At 40.3% G+C, this 20,000-nt stretch overlaps 1 protein-coding gene across 2 annotated transcripts in view; it reads right to left on the bottom strand.

Moving 5' to 3' along the window:
* LOC143275657 (unconventional myosin-Va-like) overlaps positions 1–20,000 on the bottom strand; it is a 162,237-nt gene that overhangs the window by 57,493 nt on the left and 84,744 nt on the right. For both annotated transcript variants that reach the window (XM_076579931.1, XM_076579932.1), the window contains 4 exons: positions 19,034–19,195; positions 16,400–16,529; positions 6,261–6,380; positions 2,476–2,545 (listed from right to left, as the gene is read on the bottom strand). In XM_076579931.1, coding sequence (XP_076436046.1) covers positions 2,476–2,545; positions 6,261–6,380; positions 16,400–16,529; positions 19,034–19,195 — 482 coding nt within the window. The remainder of the gene's footprint in view (positions 1–2,475; positions 2,546–6,260; positions 6,381–16,399; positions 16,530–19,033; positions 19,196–20,000) is intronic.

Here is a 20,000-nt window from a genome sequence, read left to right as displayed (position 1 = left end):
TGGATACCAATCAATCAACTGCTACACAGACACAACCACATCCAGGCTGCACAGAGCATGCAAGTGTTTATGCACAATACACCCAGGTGATGGTGGTAATGGTCAGGATGGACAGAAACCGTAAGTTTCGTAATTTTGTTTCCTCATAAATTTGTGGGGTTTTTTTTGTGTGTTTGTGTTTTGTTTTTGTTTTGTTCTTTTTATCACAATTTATTTGATGACATTTTAATTATTCCAGAAGCAAGTAAGAATGACAGCTTTTGCCTTAGTTAAAAGTCAAGAAGGACTGAAACAGACAGGCAGGCAGAGAAGACAGACAGAAGACAGACATACAGGCCATACAAACAGACAAAGAGACATACAGGCCATGCAAACAAAGACAGACATACAGGCCATGCAAACAAAGACAGACATACAGGCCATGCAAACAGACAAAGACAGACATACAGGCCATATGATAGACAGACAGGCCATACAAAGACAGACAAACATACAGGCCATACAAAGACAAACATACAGGCCATACAAAGACAGACATACAGGCCATGCAAACAAACAAAGACAGACATACAGGCCATACAAAGACAGACAGACAGACATATAGGCCATACAAAGAAAGACAAACATACAGGCCATACAAACATACAAAGCCAGACATACAGGCCATACAAAGACAAACATACAGGCCATACATACAAACAAAGACAGACATACAGGCCATACAAAGACAGACAGACATATAGGCCATACAAAGAAAGACAAACATACAGGTCATACAAACATACAAAGCCAGACATACAGGCCATACAAAGAAAGACAAACATACAGGCCATACAAACATACAAAGCCAGACATACAGGCATTACAAAGACAAACATACAGGCCATACATACAAAGAAAGACAGACATACAGGCCATACAAACATACAAAGACAGACTTACAGGCCATACAAAGAAAGACAGTCATACAGGCCATACAGACAAAGGCAGACATATATATATATATATATATATATATATATATATATATATATATATATATATATATATATATATATATATGATAGTCAGTCGTGTCCGACTATGACCATCAGAACAGCAGAGGAGGCAACTGCTGTTCCGACTATTTGGGCTGGAATTTGATTATAGTGGAGAGTGTCTTGCCCAAGTTACATCCCCACTCTCTCGGCCAAGAGGGTTTTAGGACAGTCGGCGTTGGGATGGTTCCCAAAGGCCAACTAGCCCCCAAGGCTGCAGCACTAAGAGCCAGTGCAATTTTGCCTCCTAGTTTGAGAGTCATAGTCCTTCACAAAAAGACTAAGCTGTAAATGGTTTCCCATTGACTGGAGAAACCATTGATAATACAGCTCTCGCTTTTTTTTTTTTTTTTTTTAAAGACAGACATACAGGCCATACAAAGAAAGACAGTCATACAGGCCATGCAAACAGACAAAGACAGACATACAGACCATGCAAACAAAGACAGACATACAGACCATATAGTCCCTATAGTTTGCTAACGTCCATATTCTAAATATATTTCTGTTTAATAATTATGATGTAATAATTAATTGCAATGTTTTTAAAAGTGAATATGTGAAATGCTTTTATTTGAGAACATATGTTTATTACTCTTGTTTAATCAAGTTATCCGCGTGTGTGGGGTGGGTGGGGGGTGGGGGGGTGCGGGTGTGTGCTGATTATCAGGTTGTGGTTTTCCGCAATTCATCTTTATTCTTATTTAATCTGTCTATTATAATCAATGTGCAGTACAGCAGGCTATGTTTATAATTATATTCAAATAATGTTTCTTAATTCTTTCTGTTTTTACATTAAGAATACTAGTTATTACCTGCAGTGTGTGGATGTATGTATGAAACAATGTATGTGATATTTTTTCCATTTGTATCTTCGTAATATTTGTAGGGGCTGTTGTTGGCTTTTACAGTTATGGTCCCCATGTTGTTTACTTGTCTATGTTGTGATAATGCACCTGACCAAATTTCTCCAGTTGGAGATAATAAAGTTATTCTTATCTTATCTTATACAAACAAAGACAAACATACAGGCCATACAAACAGATAAAAGACATACAGGGCTTGCAAATGAAGACACACACACACACACACACACAAGCCATGCATACAAAAGACATACATATACTGGGCATGCAAACAGACAGAGGGACAGACAGAAAACAAAATCAATAAATCAATTACGACATACAGGTAGACAAAAATCATTTTTGGTCAATCCATCGATCACCAGAGACAGAGAGGATAAACAAACGAATGAACAGACAGAAGACTATCAACCAACAGACACTGATACGGACAGATGGACAGAAAGACTTTTTTTGTTTGTTTGTTTGTCCATCAGTCGACACACACAGAGAAGACAGATCAACAGACAGACAGCTATATGGACAGACATACAGACAGACAGACAGACAGACATTCCACATTCCTGCCTTACCTGTTGAGTTCTACTTGCGTCTGGTACGCCATCACCAGTTCGTTGTCTTCATTAATCATCTCATCGTGACCTGCAACACGGGTTTTCCACACGACTCTTTAAAGATATAACAGATACTTTGTTCTTCTAGTTACTCTGATTAATGACATAACAGATACTTTGTTCTTCTAGTTACTCTAATTAATGATATAATAGATACTTTGTTCTTCTAGTTACTCTAAAGATATAACAGATACTTTGTTCTTCTAGTTACTCTAAAGATATAACAGATACTTTGTTCTTCTAGTTACTCTGATTAATGATATAACAGATACTTCGTTCTTCTAGTTACTCTAAAGATATAACAGATACTTCGTTCTTCTACTTACTCAAAAGATATAACAGATACTTTGTTCTTCTAGTTACTCTAATTAATGATATAACAGATACTTCGTTCTTCTAGTTACTCTAAAGATATAACAGAAACTTTGTTCTTCTAGCTTTCAGTATGACTCTTATGACAGAAGAAACAGGCTGTCCCTATAGTTTTCAAAATGACTTGAAAGATATAACAGATACTCTGTTCTTCTAGTTAGTCTAAGTAATGACATAACAGGTCCTTTGTTCTTCTAGTTACTCTAAAGATATAACAGATACTTTGTTCTTCTAGTTACTCTAAAGATATAACAGATATATTGTTCTTCTCGTTTTCAGTATGAACCTTATGACAGAAGGAAAAAGCTGTCCCTATAGTTTTCAACAAGACTCGAAAGATATATAACAGATCCTTTGTTCTTCTAGTTACTCTAATTAATGATATAACAGATACTTCCTTCTTCTAGTTACTCTAAAGATATAACAGATACATTGCTCTTCTAGCTTTCAGTATGACTCTTATGACAGAAGGAACAGGCTGTCCCTATAGTTTACAACATGACTCGAAAGATATAACAGATCCTTTGTTCTTCTAGTTACTCTAATTAATGATATAACAGATACTTCATTCTTCTAGTTACTCTAAAGATATAACAGATACATTGTTCTTCTAGCTTTCAGTACGACTCTTATGACAGAAGGAACAAGCTGTCCCTATAGTTTACAACATGACTCGAAAGATATAACAGATACTTTGTTCTTCTAGTTACTCTAAAGATATAACAGAAACTTTGTTCTTCTAGCTTTCAGTATGACTCTTATGACAGAAGAAACAGGCTGTCCCTATAGTTTTCAAAATTACTTGAAAGATATAACAGATACTTTGTTCTTCTAGTTAGTCTAATTAATGACATAACAGACAATTCATTCTTCTAGTTACTCTAAAGATATAACAGATACTTTGTTCTTCTAGCTTTCAGTACGACTCTTATGACAGAAGAAACAGGCTGTCCCTATAGTTTTCAAAATGACTTGAAAGATATAACAGATACTTTATTCTTCTAGTTACTCTAATTAATGATATAACAGATCCTTTGTTCTTCTAGTTACTCTAATTAATGATATAACAGATCCTTTGTTCTTCGAGTTACTCTAATTAATGATATAACAGATCCTTTGTTCTTCTAGTTACTCTAAAGATATAACAGATATACTGTTCTTCTAGTTTTCAATATGAATATTATGACAGAAGAAACTGCCCCTATAGTTTTCAACATGACTCTAAGGATAAAACAGATATACTGTTCTCCTAGTTTTTTAATCTTGTGATATGAAAAATAGACTATGACCATAGTTTTCAGAATGACTAATAATGTAACAGATACATTGTTCTTCTGTTAGTTTTCCATACGAACCTTATGACAGACGGAACAGACTGTCTGTGCCTATAGTTTCCAACATGACTCTGAAGATATAACAGATATATTGTTCTTCTACTTTTCGAATATTGTGATAGAAGCAACAATCTGTCCCGAGAGTTTTCAACATCACACTGAACATATAACAGACACATTATTGTTTGAGTTTTTTGATCTTATGTTAACAGACACATTATTGTTTGAGTTTTTTGATCTTATGATATAAGAAACAGACTGTTCCTATAGTTTTCAACATGACTCTAAAGAAGACTGTTCCTATAGTTTTCAACATGACTCTAAAGATATAACTGATACGTTTTTCTGCTAGTTTTCAATATGAATCTGATGATAAAAGGAACTGACTGACCCTAATGTTTTCAACATGACTCTAATGGTATCACTGAATAACATTGTCCTAGTTTTCAATACGAATCTTATGACAGAAGAAACTGATTGTCCCTATAGTTTTCAACATGATTCTGTTGATAAGATAATGAGACTGTTCTTATGATTTTCAAGAGGATTCTACTGATGTAACAAAAACGTTGTCCCCATTGAATCTTAAAACATAGCAATCAGGTTGTTCTAAGTTTTCAAAAAACAAGCTCTCTATCCAACACACACACACACACACACACACACACACACACACACAAAACACACACCTATTTACCTTGCTTACAATGCTTTAAGGCATTAGACAGTTATCTAGTTTTGCTGAGATGGACTTTTTGGTGGACTTATATGATACTAAAAATATACTGTCATCATCATCATCATCATTATTATTATTATTATTATTATTATTATTATTATTATTATCATTGTGATTATTTTGGTGCCTTCTAGATACCTTTCATTTTAATGTATTTTTAAAGTATTTACTTATTTATTTTGTTTCATCATTTGATTTCATTTCATGTTGAAGTTTTTACAAAAAACCAATGGTAGGCTCTCAAGGCCCGACTACTGCATCAGATTTACAACCAAAAAAAAAAAAAAAAAAAAAAGTAACCAATTTATCTTATCATAAAAAATATACATAAAAAAAATCCTGGTGTAAAAAGAGGGAAACTCTACTGTCAAATGTGGTCAAAACCACAAGGTAAGCACTGTGTAAATGCACATTATCATTACAGGGTTCGTCATTAACATTTTTTCACATGAGCGCCTGCGCTCTAGTTTCAGAATTTTGCTGAGCGCAAACTGAAAACTAAGAGCGCACACTAAAAACAAATATTTCAGCATTTTGATTTTGCACAGCCGCGAAATCGATCGTGTGCTCCACTTTTCTACTCTTCAAGTCTGAAGAGCGCTCTTTTGCATAGCCTCCCCTGATTCACTAGGCCTACTTCCGGTTGAACTAACAAAACGTAAACAGACGGCTTTCAAACTTCGGTAAATGCAAAACGATCGCGCTTTTGACTCTTGTTTGTGATGGACAATGGAATAACAATTTAGATACAGTAGTGTATGCTTATGTCTTTTCAAAATCAAGAGCGCAAGCGCTCTGAGTCAAGGAATTTTCCAGAGCGCAATTTGTTTTTTCAGAGCGTTCCGCTCAGCGCTCCCGTTAGTGACGAACCCTGCATTACCATCACCGTAATTAGAAGTAGTAGTATTATTACTGTTATCATTATCATTCTTCTTCTTTTTCTTCTTCTTATTATTATCACTAGTATTATCGTTACTATCATAATTCATTATCATTATTAGTAGTAGTAATATTAGCACTGGTATTAGTATTAGTATCATTATTATTCAGTTTCAGTTTCAGTAGCTCAAGGAGGCGTCACTGCGTTCGGGCAAATCCATATACGCTACACCACATCTGCCAAGCAGATGCCTGACCAGCGGCGTAGCCCAACACACTTAGTCAGGCCTTGAAATAAAAAAAAAGGTGAATAAATAACAGATAAGCGTACATAAATAAGTAAAAAAATACATAAATAGATAGATAAATAAATAATAATTATAATATCAAAAAAAAAAACCCTTAGAAAAAGCGCATACCGCCATAGGAAGCACTGCTGACTGCATGAGTAGTGACAGCCCTGTTGGCCATCATGGCCCGTAACTCTAAACACTCGTCCCTCCGTCGTTCCAGCTCCTCTGTCATGGCCTCAAATTGATCTGTTTTGACAACAATGGCAGACATTATATAAGACCTGTTTTGACACAACAGTAGACAATACCTTTGTCTGTTTTGACACTGTTCTGACACCAATGGCAGACCATATATCAAAATCTTTTGGCACCAATGGCAGACCATACATCAGTCTGTTTTGATGCCAACTGCTGGCCATAGAACAGTCTGTTATGACACCAATGGTAGGACATACACGATCTTGTAATGACATCAATGGAAAGCCATTTATTTGTATTTTGTATTTGTATTTCTTTTTATCACAACAGATTTCTCTGTGTGAAATTCGGGCTGCTCTCCCCAGGGAGAGCGCATTGCTACACTACAGCGCCACCCATGTTTTTTGGGTTTTTTGTTTTTTTTTCCTGCATGCAGTTTTATTTGTTTTTTTCCTATCAAAGTGGATTTTTCGACAGAATTTTGCCAGGAACAACCCTTTTGTTGCTGTGGGTTCTTTTACATGTACTAAGTGCATGCTGCACATGGGACCTCAGCTTATCGTCTCATCCGAATGACTAGCGTCCAGACCACCACTCAAGGTCTAGTGGAGGGGGAGAAAATATCGGCGGCTGAGCCGTGATTCGAACCAGCACGCTCAGATTCTCTCGCTTCCTAGGTGGACGCGTTACCTCTAGGCCATCACTCCACTTATCAGTCTGTTTTGATACCAATGGTAGGAGACATGAATTTGAAATGACACAATCAGTGGGCCACTTAACAATCTGTTTTGACTCCAAGGGTAGGACATACATCAGTTATTAACACCAATGGTAGGTCATACATCAGTCTCTTTTGAGGCCAGTTGCACGTCATACATAAGTTTGTCTTGACACCAACGGCAGGCCATATATTATCCTGTCCTAACACCAGTGGTAGGACATACATCATTCTATTTTCACATAACAACGGTAGGCATTACATCAATCTATTATGACTCCAATGATATGCTCTACACGATTCTGTAATAATGCCAACGGGAGGCCACACATGATTCTGTAATGTTTCCAGTGACATGCATTATGCAATTCTGTTTGACACCAGTGGTAGGCCATACATGATTTTGTACTGTTTCCAATGATATGACACACACCATTCTGTGCTGACACCAATGGCAGGCTAAACACTTATCTGTAATGATTTCAATGGCATGACAGATTCTGTAATTACAGATTCTGTAATGACACAGTCATCAATTGTATGGTATATATTTCACTTCTACAACATCAACTTACTGGCAGAAACAAGACAAAAATCAGCAGCTGTACATTTTATAATTGGCCTTTAGCAGTTTACTTTTTGTGTTTGTTTGTTTGCTTGTTTGTTGTGGGTTTTTTCATTCCCCACACATTGTGAACTTCACACACAAAGCTAAAAGTTTTCTTTTTTCAATGCTCTCTGTAAATGACAACAGCAGCAGGAAAAAACACAAAAAACCAAAACAAATCACAACTCTTAGCATGCTTTACAAACTTCATTACCCACTTGTCCATTATCAAGTTAGAGACAAAGATCCATAACTAAACTACATGGATAAACCTGTTATAATACTGAAAGTAAAAGATTGCTAACTCAAATAATCTAAATACTACAACATGGCTCAGCAGTTAAGAGGTTAACACCCCTCTCCTTCACAATTATACCGCTTTAAAGTATATAAAAAAAAAGTATCATAACTACAACTTAAATTAATGCTGCACTGATCTAATTTCACCCAGGCTCAGCAGTTAAGAGGTTAACACCCCTCTCCTTCACAGTTATACCGCTTTAAAGTGTGTGTGTGTGTGTGTGTGTGTGTGTGTGTGTGTATATATATATATATCTATATCTATCAATATCTCTCTCTCTCTCTCTAAATATATATATATATATATATATATATATATATATATATATATATTATATATATATATATATAAAGTATCATAACAGCAACTTAAACTGATTCTGCACTGATCTCAATTCCCCCAGGTTCAGCAGTTAAGAGGTTAACACCCCTCTCTTTCACAGTTATACTGCTTTAAAGTATATATTTATATATATAAAGTATCATAACAGCAACTTAAATTGATGCTGCACTGATCTAATTTCACCCAGGCTCAGCAGTTAAGAGGCTAACACCCTTCTCCTTCGCACCAGGAGCCGGTTGCATTGCTCGGACGGAAGAGGGCCTAGTATGGTCGTAACCCGCTACTAACCGTGTGCAGAATGGAACTGACCAATGGCGTAGTTCGGTTCAGCATTAGGCATTCAGTCACGTAGTGTGACTGTCAAAAAAGTTTGAACCAAGCAATGACAACTGGCTCCAGGTGTCCCCGGAAGCCGTCAGCCGATCAAACAGAAACATGAAGGAGAGAAGAGGTGACGCAGGGGGGAAAGGGGGGTGGGAGGAGGGAGGAGGGAGGGAGGGAGGGTGGGGGTGGAGGTGGGGAGTGGGGGTGGGGGGGCGTGTGTGGTAGGGGGTAGGAGCGGATGAGAAAGACGGTAACTGCAGGGGAGTGGGGTGCAGGTATGCGGAGATTGGGTGGGGGGGGGGGGGGGGGGAGGTTGGGGGTAAGGGGGGAGGAGGAGGGAGGGGGGGGGGGGGGGGGAGAGAAGAGTTAGTGCTCCCAGTCTGCTCTGTGTCAGGTGATGTCAATGTGGCATTGTCAGTATTATGGGCCGACATCGTGATGTCAATGTGGCATTGCCAGTATTATGGGCCAACATCATGATGTCAATGCAGCATTGTCAGTAAAACGGGCTGACATCATGATGTCAATGTGCCATTGCCAGTAAAACGGGCTGACATTGTGATGTCAATGCGGCACTGCCAGTAAAATGGGCCGACATCGTGATGTCAACGTGGCATTGTCAGTAAAAATGGGCAGACATCATGATGTCAATGTGGCATTGTCAGTAAAACGGGCTGATATTGTGATGTCAATATGGCATTGTCAGTAAAATGGGCTGGCATCGTGATGTCAATGTGGCAGTAAAATGGGCGGACATGGTGATGTCAATGTGGCATTGCCGGTAAAATGGGCTGACATCACGATGTCAATGTGGCATTGCTAGTAAAAATGGGCTGACATCGTGATGTCAATGTGACATTGTCAGTAAAAATGGGCTGACATCGTGATGTCAATGTGGCATTGTCAGTAAAAATGGGCCAACATCGTGATGTCAATGTGGCATTGTCAGTAAAAAGGGCTGACATCGTGATGTCAATGTGGCATTGTCAGTAAAAATGGGCCGACATCGTGATGTCAATGTGGATTTGCCAGTAAAAATGGGCTGACATCATGATGTCAATGTGGCATTGCCAGTAAAAATGGGCTGACATTGTGATGTCAATTTGGCATTGCCAGTATCATGGGCCGACATCAGAAATTCGTTCAAATCTGTCACAATCGCAAGGAAGGCTCTGAAGACCTGACCAGAGCACTGGCTTTATGTGGAAGTCAGGCATCAGTTCATATAAAAAAAAAAAAAGAAAAAAAAAGAAGCAAGTGTGGTGTAGCATATACTGATCATTCCACACACTCTGACACCTCCTTAACCCTTTGAGCCCTGACCACCGCTTTACCGGTGGTAGAGAAAAATGACATAATACCTAGCCACCGGTTGAGCGGTGTGTAAACACTTGTGTCGTGTTTTGCTATTGGTTGACTTATATTGAAGAGCCAATCAGAAAAAACCGTAATATTCTGACATCAGCAAACGTAGAACCAACATGGCTGCACCTTTTCACTGTGTTTTGTGCATGTGCTTTGGATAAAAAAAGATCAATTTCAATATAAGTCAACCAATAGCAAAACACGACACAAGTGTTTACGCACTGCTCAACCGGTGGCTAGGCATTATGTCATTTTTCTCTACCACTGGTAAAGCGGTGGTCAGGGCACTCTTTTTATATCTGCTGTGACACAAACAATAAATACCAATTATTTGCAAATTTTGGCTCAGGAGCTCAGGCAGAAGGGTTAAAATTGCTCAGGAACTCAGGGCTCAAAGGGTTAAACCTAAAACTGTCCCAAGTCACTTACAACAAGACACAGGCATGTTACAATTGTCCATAAACACACCGTTGTCCTCATCTTCATCAGAGCTCAAGAGCTCAAGATTGCCGATATCGGAATCCAAATTCTGCCAACAATATCACTGCCTGGCACAACATGTTCGTCAGAACTATCATCCTCATTTTCTGGATCGCGCTGGGAATTGTACTCAATGACAGAACAATTTTCAGTGACTAGTTCTACTGCATCCAAGTCTATCTTTGCCTTGTGTTGCATGTCACCATCTTGAAAACTGGCGAAAACAGGCAGGGCTTAGGAACCAGGAATTCTCACTCTCAGAGAAAACTATCATTTGTACACCATCAAAGGAAATGAACTTGTGTGTGGAAAAGACAGGTCGACGGGCGCAATAGCCGAATGGTTAAAGCGTTGGACTGTCAATCTGAGGGTCCCGGGTTCGAATCACGGTGACGGCGCCTGGTGGGTAAAGGGTGGAGATTTTTACGATCTCCCAGGTCAACATATGTGCAGAGCCTGCCAGTGCCTGAACCCCCTTCGTGTGTATACACAAGATCAAATACACATGTTAAAGATCCTGTAATCCATGTCAGCGTTCGGTGGTTTATGGAAACAAGAACATACCCAGCATGCACACCCCCCGAAAGCGGAGTATGGCTGCCTACATGGCGGGTTAAAAACGGTCATACACGTAAAAGCCCACTCGCGTATAATACGAGTGAACGTGGGAGTTGCAGCCCACGAATGCAAAAGAAAAGAAAAGAAAAGAAAAAGAAAAGACAGGTCCAAAGTGGGGTGTTCCCTCCCATGTTGTCAAGGCAACGTTAAAAGCATTATACAGTTTTGTTCATCCACTGCATCGTTTGATGTGGCTTGTTACGCTGATGTCAGAAGCTGCCACACAATGTGATGATTCTAGCCATGACTACATTGAAAAGAAAGGCAAGAGAGAAAAGAACAGACAAATTTAAAACAATATTACTGCATCCCCTTGCAGTCAAGTGAAGGAAAAAAGTTTATCTCTGGCCCACAATGTGTCACCAAGCCATTATTGTCGTTAGTGGGGGGCTTAGTAGGTGGTGTCCTAAGTACGTTAAATCAGAACAGGCACCACTGAACACCACCGAAGTGACTCTGCAGCAGTGCAGGGTCTCCTCTGGTGTGTGGCCTCCTGGCGACCTAACATCGATGGTTCCCTGCGGACTGCCGACGCTGGAACTGTGACGGACGAACCCAGGTGTGGCCGTGTATGGGGGAATCTAAATGAGCGGCGTGGGAGTATTGCCACTGAAACGGTGCAGAGGATGGGGCAGCAAAAAAAAAAAAAAAAAAAAAAAAGAAGTGTGGAAAGGGAGGGCAGCACAGTAACAGGGGAAACAAGATTACATTTCTGTCAATATACACTGTCACACAAAAGAATACAAAAAAAAAAAAAAAAAAGGTGAAAAAATACATATATTCTGGACATGCATGGGGCAGAACACCAGAAAAAAAAAAGACAGAACATTGTGCCCATACTGACTGCAGGAGTTGGGAAGGACAGAGGTGGATAGTGTGTGTGTGTGTTCAGTTACAATACTGCAGGAATTGGGAGAACATAGGAGCATAGTGTGTGTGTGTTCAGTTACAATACTGCAGGAGTTGGGAAAACATAGGAGCATAGTGTGTGTGTTCAGTTACAAAACTACAGGGGCTGGAAGGGCACGGGAAAAGATGTAACATGGAGTGATGGCCTGGCGGTAAAACGTCCCCTTGGGAAGTTTTTTTTTTTCTGAGTGTATGGGATCAAATCCCGCACTTGCCAGAATTCTCTCCCCCTCCACCAGATCTTGAGTGGTGGTCTGGGTTCTAGCCATTTGGATGAGATAATAAACTAAGGTCTCGTGTGTGGCTCGGACTTAGCGCAAATAAAAGACAATATGGCGACAAGAGAGTTGTCCCTAGCAATGTGTGTGTGTGTGTGTGTGTGTGTGTGTGGTGTGTGTGTGTGTGTGTGTGTACGTGTGTGTGTGTGTGTGTGTGTGTGTGTGTGTGTGCATGTGTGTGAGTGCATGTGTGTGTGTGTGTGTGTGTGTGTGTGTGTGTGTGTGTGTGTGTGTGTGTGTCCATGACTGAAGACCGACAGAATGACAAAGCAATGAACGACGAGCACCCAAAAAGCAGCTCTCAGGTGAGCTGAACCCAGGGAGTACAACCAGTCGTACGCATGACTCTTGTGTTCGTAAAGTGCTTAGAGCTTGGTCTCTTGGTTGAGGACAGGTGCTTTGTAAGTATCAATATCAATCAATCAATCAAAACGACAGGTGTGTGCTTATTTCATAATACCGCAGTGGCTGCAAAGGCAGTGGGAAAAAGGTAATGTACACGTGTTCAGTTACAAAACTGCAGCGGCAAAACAGAAACCAGGGCAGCACTGTGTGAAGCCAGCGATGATAACGGTGGTGGGGGGGAAGGGGTAAGGGGGGAGGAATGGAAGGGACCATGGGCAGAGGCTCAGCGCCCCCCACTCACCCTTGAAGAACCCCAGATGGTGGCGGGCGTGGTCAGAATCTGGAGTTAGGAGAGGAGGAGGGGGGTGAAGAGAGAGAGGAGAAGGCCCGTGGCCACACTCACACCCACCGTCCAGGCAGGAAGAGAGTAAGGAAAGAGAGAGCCAAGACGGAGATGGGGCGCAGGCCGCGGGGGCAAAACATGCAGATATCACACCCGTAAACCATCATCTCCCCCCCCAATCCCCACCCCCACCCCAGTCCCCAGTACAGAAAAACAACAAACAAACAAACAACAACAAAGAAAACAAGAAATGATAAGAAAAATGTAACAAGACTCAAGGCAAATAAAACTACAAACAGGAGACTCAAGCCAAATAAAACTACAAACAAGAGACTCAAGACTCAAGCCAAATATAACTGCAAACAGGAGACTCAAGCCAAATAAAACTACAAACAGGAGACTCAAGACTCAAGCCAAATAAAACTACAAACAGGAGACTCGAGACTCAAGCCAAATAAAACTACAAACAAGAGACTCGAGACTCAAGCCAAATAAAACTACAAACAGGAGACTCAAGCCAAATAAAACTACAAACAGGAGACTCGAGCCAAATAAAACTACAAACAAGAGACTCGAGACTCAAGCCAAATAAAACTACAAACAGGAGACTCGAGACTCAAGCCAAATAAAACTACAAACAGGAGACTCAAGCCAAATAAAACTACAAACAGGAGACTCAAGCCAAATAAAACTACAAACAAGAGACTCGAGACTCAAGCCAAATAAAACTACAAACAGGAGACTCAAGCCAAATAAAACTACAAACAAGAGACTCGAGACTCAAGCCAAATAAAACTACAAACACGAGACTCAAGACTCAAGCCAAATAAAACTACAAACAGGAGACTCAAGACTCAAACCAAATAAAACTACAAACAAGAGACAAGAGACTCAAGCCAAATAAAACTACAAACAAGAGACTCGAGACTCAAGCCAAATAAAACTACAAACAGGAGACTCGAGCCAAATAAAACTACAAACAAGAGACTCGAGACTCAAGCCAAATAAAACTACAAACAGGAGACTCAAGACTCAAGCCAAATAAAACTACAAACAGGAGACTCAAGCCAAATAAAACTACAAACAAGAGACTCGAGACTCAAGCCAAATAAAACTACAAACAGGAGACTCAAGCCAAATAAAACTACAAACAAGAGACTCAAGACTCAAGCCAAATAAAACTACAAACAGGAGACTCAAGACTCAAGCCAAATAAAACTACAAACAGGAGACTCAAGCCAAATAAAACTACAAACAAGAGACTCAAGACTCAAGCCAAATAAAACTACAAACAGGAGACTCGAGCCAAATAAAACTGATTCCCAGATCATGTACATCAGTATCTTCATCCATCCAGTCATTCCAATTTTATCATAATTTTCTTTCCTTTTCTTTTCTTTTTTTTTTTCTTTTCTTTTCTTTCTTTTAACAACAGATATGGTGCAGGGTATATGGACTGGTGCACATGCTCCACTCAAGCCAAATAAAACTGATTTCCTGGTCATGCACATCAGCATTTTACCAATTCCGTCATTCGCATTTTATCATAATTTTCGTCCTTTTTTTTCCCTTTAACAACAGATGTGGTGTAGGGCTTATGGACTAGTCCACATGGTCCCACACCTTGAATCTGAAACTATAATTTTCTCCACTGACCCCCCCCCCCCTCAAAGTGTCTTGTTTCAATAACTAGCGTTCAGTTCTCACTCCAAAACCCAAGCAGTGCTGTGCAGTGAAACGAGGTTCAGGAATGGGCTCCCGCAAAAGGGTACAGTACCCTGTAAAATGCCCTCCTCCAGCAAAAAGGGGAGCAAAGAATCATACGGATAGTCTAAAAGTATATTGCCCATTGTCATACAAGGAAATAAGCAATATACTAGAAAAAGAGACTTTTATAGGTGCTTGAATTCAAGTCTAAAACCCCGTCAGTTGACTCTCTCAGACTGTGGTCTGATTTGCAGACCAATTCTGAGTTTAGCTCTCAGACTATTATCAAATTCATTACAGACCAAGTGTCAAGTGCATATGCTTTAGTAACCTGACAATTAAGCATATAATTTTTTACTGTAGCTTGATGAAGCTACACGAAAGTTTGTCTACACAAGCGACTGAAAGCGTTGATGTTTTTGACTTTTTGCATTCATTATCAGTTGTTTCGCTTGTCAGTTTACTTACTTCTCTTTTACAAAGTCCTTTAAGTAATTTCCTGTAATTGTATTTAGAAATTTTTTTCAAATTTCACCCTCATTTCACCCTCATTTGCCCAGTTACCCCCAACCCTCCATTCATTCACATCTCCCACCCCTTCTAACCTATAATACTCAAATGTATTCATGAATACTTTAACGAAATGTCTTCAATCACCGACATGTGTGACGGGACATTAAAACAAAATTCCTCCCTGACATTTGTGCAAAGTGTGGGAGGGCGCTATCAAGGTAGTTTACAGTACTAGCACAGGCACAATAAATCATGAAACAAAAGTAAAAAGAGGTTGCTCAATAAAACTAAAGGGATTTACAGACAAAAACATCAAACTACAACAAACAAAAAAAAAAAAAAAAAAAAAAAAAAGTCTAAGACATTTTCAGACAAAAACATCAAAATATAACATAACCAAAGAGATTTACAGACAAAATCATCAAATTTATAGAATACATCCATAAAGCAAGATTACATCACAAGATGAATCAAAGGAGGACAAAGAGAGCAAAAGAAAATGAAACAACAAAGAAAGACCAAAATGAACGAACAAACAAAGTGTAAACATTTCAACCATGAATTTGACCCGAAACACAAGAACAAAAAAACAATGGAAATAAACTAACACACACACACAAAAAAAAACAAACTTGAAACGAGCAGCTTTCAAGCACAGAGACACAAAATAAAATTTTAAAAGTGAGATTTTTTTGGGTTTTTTTTCACACTCATAGAGCAAATGAGTACGCTGGCAATGAGAGCAAAATGAGTACGTTTCAGTTTCAGTTTCAGTAGCTCAAGGAGGCGTCACTGCGTTCGGACAAATCCATATACGCTACACCACATCTGCCAAGCAGATGCCTGACCAGCAGCGTAACCCAACACGCTTAGTCAGGCCTTGAGAAAAAAAAAAAAAGGTGAATAAATAATAGATAAGCTTACATAAATAAATAAATAAATAAATAATAATTATGATATGAAAAAAGGTAGTAGTAATGATAATAATAATAAAATAATAATAATAATAAATAAATAAATAAGAAACTGAGAACTGGCAGACTGGGATCACCAATCTAGTGACATGTGAATTAAAGGAATAGAGGGAAATTGCGAACCGGGAACAGTCAAATCGGGAAGACGCCATAGATATTTTACATGTCACCCCCCATACCCCCCCCCTCCCCGCCCCTCCCCTCCCCACACACACACATACAGAGACAGTGAGGCTGACTCACCCATGAACTCTTTGGCAGCAGGAGAGACGGCCCCGCCATCAGCCCCGAAGTTGGTTGTCTCGGCGATGGATCGCATCAGTCGCTCCACTTCTTTCTTCAGCTTGTCCTTCTCCACCTCCAGCTCCTGCATCTGTGGGCAGGGGAACAGCGATAATAATAATAATAATAATAATAATGGATACTTATATAGCAAACTATCCAGAAATCTGCTCTAGGTGCTTTACAAAAACGCTTTTGTTAACATAAAACATTACATCTATGTTACATACACATACCAAAATATGACTACACACACACACACACACACACACACACACACACACACACTACATACATACATTTTAACAATACATGTGTATCTAACAGCTACCCTAACATATACGCACACATAGGCAGGCACAAACTTACATAAACGCACGCACACACAATACACATTCATATACATGCATGTAGTTATGTACACATACATATGTATACATACATAGTCAAGCACAGCTAACGCAAAGGAAGTGGACCTGCCACAATTGAACTTACTGCTGAGGGAAAAGGTGAGTTTTGAGACGAGATTTAAAAGTGCTTCTCTTTAATGACAATCTTCTTCTTCTTCGTTCGTGGGCTGCAACTCCCACATTCACTTGTATGCACACGAGTGGGCTTTTACGTGTATGACCGTTTTTACCCCACCATGTATGCAGCCATACTCCATTTTCGGGGAGGGTGCTGGCTGGGTACATTCTTGTTTCCATAACCCACCTAATGCTGACATGAATTACAGGATCTTTAACATGCGTATTTGATCTTCTGCTTGCGGTATACACACGAAGGGGGTTCAGGCACAATACAATTACACATACATACATTGATGCAGATACACTTCATAACATTCATTTGCCTATATGCATCACAAAATAAACAGGTCACACACACACACACACACACACACACACACACACACACACACACACACCAGGCATTCATCCCGATTCAGCCGCCGATATTTTCTCCCCCTCCACTAGACCTTGAGAGGTGGTCTGGACGCTAGTCATTTGGATGAGACAATAAACTGAGGTCCCGTGAGCAGCATGCACTTAGCGCACATAAAAGAAACCACGGCAACAAAAGAGTTGTTCCTGGCAAAATTCTGTAGAAAAATCCACTTCGATAGGATAAACAAATAAATAAAAGGAAAAAATACAAAAAAAATGGGTGGCGCAGTAGTGTAGCGATATGCTCTCCCTGGGGCGAGAGCATCCCGAATTTCACACAGAGAAATCTGTTGTGATAAAAAGAAATACAAGTACAAAACAAATACAAATCTTCTATCAAGTGCCAAAACCCATAGCACTATAGCAACACAGTCATTTATGCAGCAGGTTGCCCACCTGGGTAGAAATGACAGAGAGCTGAAATTTAGCTGCTCATCATTTATTTCCTGAGTCACATACTCAGTCAGACCTCAATCACAGGAACACACACGCAAACATGCATGCACCCCCCCACACCCACCCACACTCACTCTCACTCACACACACACACACACCCACACACAGAGTTTCAGTTTGATTGAAATGCACGCCCACACACACACGCACACACACACACGCACACGCCCACACACACACACACACAGAGTTTCAGTTTGTTTGAAATGCACGCCCGCACACACACACACACACACACACACACAAGAGTTTCAGTTTGATTGAAATGCATGCCCACACACACACACACACACACAGAGTTAGTTTTAGTTTGATTGAAATACACACCCACACACACATGCCCACACACACACACACAGAGTTTCAGTTTGATTGAAATGCACGCCCACACATACACACACACACACACACGCCCACACACACGCGCACACACGCCCACACACACCGTTTCAGTTTGATTGAAATGCACGCCCACACATACACACGCACACACACATACACACACACACACACAGAGTTTTAGTTTGATTGAAATGCACGCCCACACACACACGCACACACACACACACACACACACACACACAGTTTCATTGAAATGCACGCCCACACACACACACACACACCCACACACACACACAGAGTGACACTTACAGTCACACATACACACACACACGCCCACACACGCCCACACACACAGTTTTAGTTTGATTGAAATGCACGCCCACACACACACGCACACACACACACACACAGAGTTTCATTGAAATGCACGCCCACCCACACACACACACACCCACACACACACACACACCCACACACAGAGTTTCAGTTTGATTGAAATGCACACCCACACCCACACACACACACACACCCACATACAGAATTTCAGTTTGATTGAAACGCACGCCCACACACACACACACAGAGTTTCAGTTTGATTGAAATGCACACCCACACATACACACACACACGCCCAAACACACACACACACACATATATACAGTGTTTCAGTTTGATTGAAATGCACGCCCACACATACACCCACACACACACACACACACACACATAGAGTTTCAGTTTGATTGAAATGCACGCCCACACACACAAACACACACTCTAACCCCCCCCCCCCCCCCCCCCCCCCCCCCCACTGCCCCCCCCACCCCTTCCCCACACACACAAACACACCCACCTTCAGCGTGTCCATGGCGGATCCAGAGCCGATGGTGCCGGGCTGGGTTCCATCCTCCTCAAACCTCTCCAGCCGCTCGTTGAGCCGCTCCCTCTCCTTCTCCAGAACCTTCACCTTGTTCTGCAGCTTCAGCACCAGGCCCACGTCGATGTTCTCCGCCCTCTGTGTGTGGGGTGGTGGTGGTGGTGGTGGTGGTGGTGGTGAAGCACAGACAACAGTCACAAGGCCATGGTTTGGGTTATAATGTCGGACAGCACCAACCATCAGACACACATAATCACACATAAAAACACATATCACATCCCCCCCCTACCACCAAACACATACACATAAACTCATATACATGCTCTCCACAAATACACATTAACACACAGTCACAAAAACACTCTCACAAACACATAAACACACACAAACTACTCATGTACACATACGAACACAAAAACTTAAAATGAGAAAGATTTACATGAAGATTAGAGATAGACACACACAAAAAAAACAAACTTACATATAGACAAACCACACGACAACAAGAGAGGCAAGGCCTTCAAGACTCACTTGTGGCAAATTAAGTCCCCTAGCATTAATTACAGAGTAATTTCCCTTTTTTACTATCTGCACCAAAACATTTGCAAAATAAATAAAACTTGCATGCTGTTTGAAAAAAAGAAAAGAAAATAATGACTGCTCTTGTTGCTGGGTCAGAATATCAGATCAAAGTGCCAAGTTTAGAGAATACAAAAAATATAAATATAACAGTAAATGCAGTTTGCATATAATTAGACTTCATTTTTTTTTTTTTGTGCCCATCCCAGAGGTGCAATATTGTTTTAAACAAGATGACTGGAAAGAACTGAATTTTTCCTATTTTTATGCCTAATTTGGTGTCAACTGACAAAGCAATTGCAGAGAAAATGTCAATGTTAAAGTTTACCACGGACACACAGACACACAAACACACAGACAACCG

The sequence above is a fragment of the Babylonia areolata genome, chromosome 30 (assembly GCF_041734735.1).
Source record: "Babylonia areolata isolate BAREFJ2019XMU chromosome 30, ASM4173473v1, whole genome shotgun sequence".
Classification (NCBI taxonomy): Eukaryota; Metazoa; Mollusca; class Gastropoda; order Neogastropoda; family Buccinidae; genus Babylonia; species Babylonia areolata.
This window is presented reverse-complemented; position numbering and strand designations above follow the sequence as displayed.